Source organism: Bactrocera latifrons, unplaced genomic scaffold (assembly GCF_001853355.1).
Source record: "Bactrocera latifrons isolate USDA-ARS-PBARC rearing strain unplaced genomic scaffold, ASM185335v1 scaffold_1894, whole genome shotgun sequence".
Classification (NCBI taxonomy): Eukaryota; Metazoa; Arthropoda; class Insecta; order Diptera; family Tephritidae; genus Bactrocera; species Bactrocera latifrons.
In genome coordinates, this window is record NW_017535401.1 from 1,889 (window position 1) to 5,490 (window position 3,602).

At 36.9% G+C, this 3,602-nt stretch overlaps 1 protein-coding gene across 1 annotated transcript; it reads left to right on the forward strand.

Annotated features, from left to right (window-relative positions):
• Nucleotides 1-280: 280 nt before the first annotated feature.
• LOC108967499 (coiled-coil domain-containing protein lobo-like) lies at nt 281-985 on the forward strand (the record flags this gene model as incomplete). The annotated part of the gene is made up of 2 exons (XM_018930962.1): nt 281-796; nt 857-985. Coding segments are annotated over exons 1-2 (561 nt in total), but the record flags the coding sequence as incomplete, so codon positions are not given.
• Between the last annotated feature and the right edge of the window lie 2,617 nt (nt 986-3,602).

A 3,602-nucleotide genomic window follows, 5' to 3' on the forward strand; every position in this document is an offset into this window, starting at 1 on the left:
CATTTTTTCAGTGCCCAAATAACTATTTCAGTCAGTGTATGTGGGCTACATTTTAAGGTGAAGGTAGTAAAATAATCTCCCTTAAACAAGAATCTTCATTTGAATTACTTCCCACTCTTAAAGAAACAAGAAAGAATCCCTCTAATTCTTATAAATAACGAACTTGTTGACACCTTATAAACAAGTACTATACATAAATTTTTAATTCTTTTATTGTCAAACAAGCGTAAGTCAAATACTTACTTTAYTTTATGAAAAGTATTATAACCCATGTCAAAAATACAAAATTAATGAGCCAACGTTTACTTTAAAGTAACTTTTATTTGTTGCTAACGTATTTTGTTTATATTTTGTACACATCACCATGCCTACAAAAAGAAAGACACAGGGAGTAAAAAAGAAAGACGATATTGTTCGCATTGACCCAAAAAAGCATGAGGAAAAGTTAAAGGAAATCGAAGAGAGGTTCAAAACAGATATTCCAGCCGCTCCAGAAGAAGCCTTAGATGAAGTTTTACTTGGTGTAGAGGAAATGTACGAAGAAGAAAATGCAGCTAAGGAAAAATATTCTGAGATTGAATCAYCTCTTGCTGTAGGTCACATAGACCTAACTTTCACCGAGACTGCCAATGAGTTTGCAAATTCTCCGCAATGCTATCCACCAAGTTATTATACCTTGTCACCAAAGGAACGTATATTACTATTGTATGCAGAGAATTTCCGCAAGCAATTCGTAACACTTTATCCAGATAGAAGACCATTAGTATTAGCCTTAGCAAATGAATGCAATATTCAGGTAATATTTTGGTAGTTTTCAACAAGTAAATAAACACTTATATAAAAACATGAATTGCAGAAATTTGTTTGCACCACAATACGACCAACGGCGTTTATATACATTCCTTTGATTGGCAGTGAAATAGAATGCGCGAAATTTGTAGCTGACTTTATTATATACGAACCCCCAGAGGACGTAATGAAATCCGTAAGTAAAAATACTAAATAGCTCGTATTGAAAAGGATCCGCATAATTTAAAAACTGGAAGAGCACTTAAAAGTTTAAATTATGATTGTATAAGAACTTAGGTAAAATTAATAAGTTCAATTCATTCTTTAGGAAAAATATTTTCCATACCAAATAACTCGTCGTAATATTTAATATATTATATTAGGTTGTCAGAAAAGTCTTTCGGTATTTTTATTGAATTTTCAATTATTCATATAATTTTTTTTGATGACTCATGCCCAGCTCTTGACCGATGCTACGGCTGCTACTATGCCGGTCTCTTTCGACCAATTCAACGATTTTATCGCAATTTTCGACGACAGGCCTTCCGCAGGGAGGCGCATCTTCGACCACCTCTACACCAGAACGAAAACGTTGAAACCCTCATTGTGCGGTGGAAATGGATACTGCATCGGGTCCATAAACTCCACAAATTTTTTTGGCGGCTTGAGATGCATTTTTGCCTTTATCGTAGTAGTGCTGTAAAATATGCAGCATTTTCTCTTTATTTTGTTGCATGTTTCCGACGCTATAACTCACGAACGACTTAAAAGAAACGACAATCAATCAAACACGTGTTAGCGCGTGAAATGAGCTTTCCAAAAAGGTGTAGCTTTACCCAATGCGACGAATAAAACTAGGACTGCGCGTTCTCAGCGCCAACTTGTGAAAATACCGCAAGACTTTTATATATTTATATAATATATTTAGCTATTTGAATTGCGGTCTTAAACAAAGTACTGTGATTGCTGCCATTAGTTCTGTTACAAGCTTAGGCTGTCATAAAACTGCAACTATAAAAGAAATATTTCTTGAGACAAACTTTCTGTGAGGTAATAATGTTTTCCAACACTTATCGCAAACTGGAGTCCAATAAATTCCAACCTGGACTACAGGGCCAATCATGATGCCACTGCTGGGTGACATATAGGGGTTTCACAAAGTGTTAAAGTTATGTTATAACGTTCCGAAAACATAGTACTGAGAATTGTAAATGTGTAAACTAATTTTTGTATGTAACCCAACAACAATTTTTTAAACAAGTGTAAATTATGATTTTTCTATGCTTTACGACGGGTTGTGGGTACCCCAATAATTTTATGTTTTCTAAAGGGATTTCTGTGAATGTGTTCGCGAACAGTTTTTGCGACCATCTCTATCTGTCATCAATAATTTCTTTCCGTCTCTGTTTCTGTCATTAATTGTAAACATTTGAGGAAAAGTGCTCAACAGTGCGTTATAGAAACATTTTTGAAAAATTTATTTCATTTGCGCTTTCTACCACACTGTGTAAACCATTCACCACAATACTCATGGTTAATAAGTGGAAGCAAATACAGAACTTATTAGAGCATACATATATAAGTACAAGGTGCGTTTCAAAGTAAGGGGGACTTTACATAAAAAATAGAACAAATGCTTTTTTTCGGCAAAATCGTTTTATTTTTTTCAAAATAGTCTCCTTCTGCTTCAATACAGGTTTTGTATGGTCCAAAAGCATGCCGAACGAGTGTTTTAGCTCGTTGGCCGGTATGGCCACCAGTATGCCGGTGCAAGCCTTTCGAATGGCCTATACGTCTGCACAACGCTTTCTTTTCATGGGTAAATGCATTTTTCCGAAAAAGAAAAAGTCGCACGGTGTCATACCATGTGAATACGGGGAGCTGTTAATGGTTAAAATGTGATTTTTGGTCAAATAATCGTCCTTCGAATGTTGGATTCTGAGCAATTTATGCTTTGTTCCGCACACACCTTCGTAAGCCCAAATGTTAGATTAAAGTGCGATAAGTCGATGTTTTGGAGAGGTTCAATTCCATTTCCACGAATTTCAATGATGATTTCGGCTGATTTTTGATAAAGATAGCAATTTTAACGCATCAGTCGGCATATAGATGGCGCCACCAGGGGGCACTTGGTTTGTCCGGAAAGAAGTAGGACTGATTTTCTTACGCCGCGACTGTTCTTCGGAGCGTGCACGCACCGACTCGATTCAGTAGAGGGCGTTCATAGCTAGCAAACAAGCGGATGGTCAGTTCTCTCTGAGCACACGAAAGTCAGTATAAACACTTTCGCGCGAAAATGCAGCCTTCGTCAGAGCAGAGGTACGTGAATTAATTATGTGTAAAACTCGGTAAATCTGCGATATAGGCGTTTGTTACTYACACTGCCTTTTTCGTGAACAACTACATCACCAAGGCCGACATCCCAATGCCTCCGCAACTGCCCTAAAGCCCAGATGTGGCCTCCGGACTGCCTTTTGTTTCCTTTACTGAAAAGGCTGATGAAAGGTAAGCATTTTGAAATGACAAAAGAGATACAAGCAGCATACTCCTGGGCTCTCAAGCCTATTACGGAGAATGCCTTCCGTGACGCCTTCAATGCTTGGAAATTCCGCTGCATCGACACAAAAGGAGCCTATTTTTAACGATTTTAAAGAATTGTAACGACTGGTTCAATAAATTTTTTTAAATAGACTTAGTCCTATTACTTCCCGGATAAAGCTTGTATAATATCAGGTTTACTTAAGAACGTATTTTCAATTCTTTAAATACTATAAATCATACACTGGCCAACTTATTCGGCATACAAAACGAGA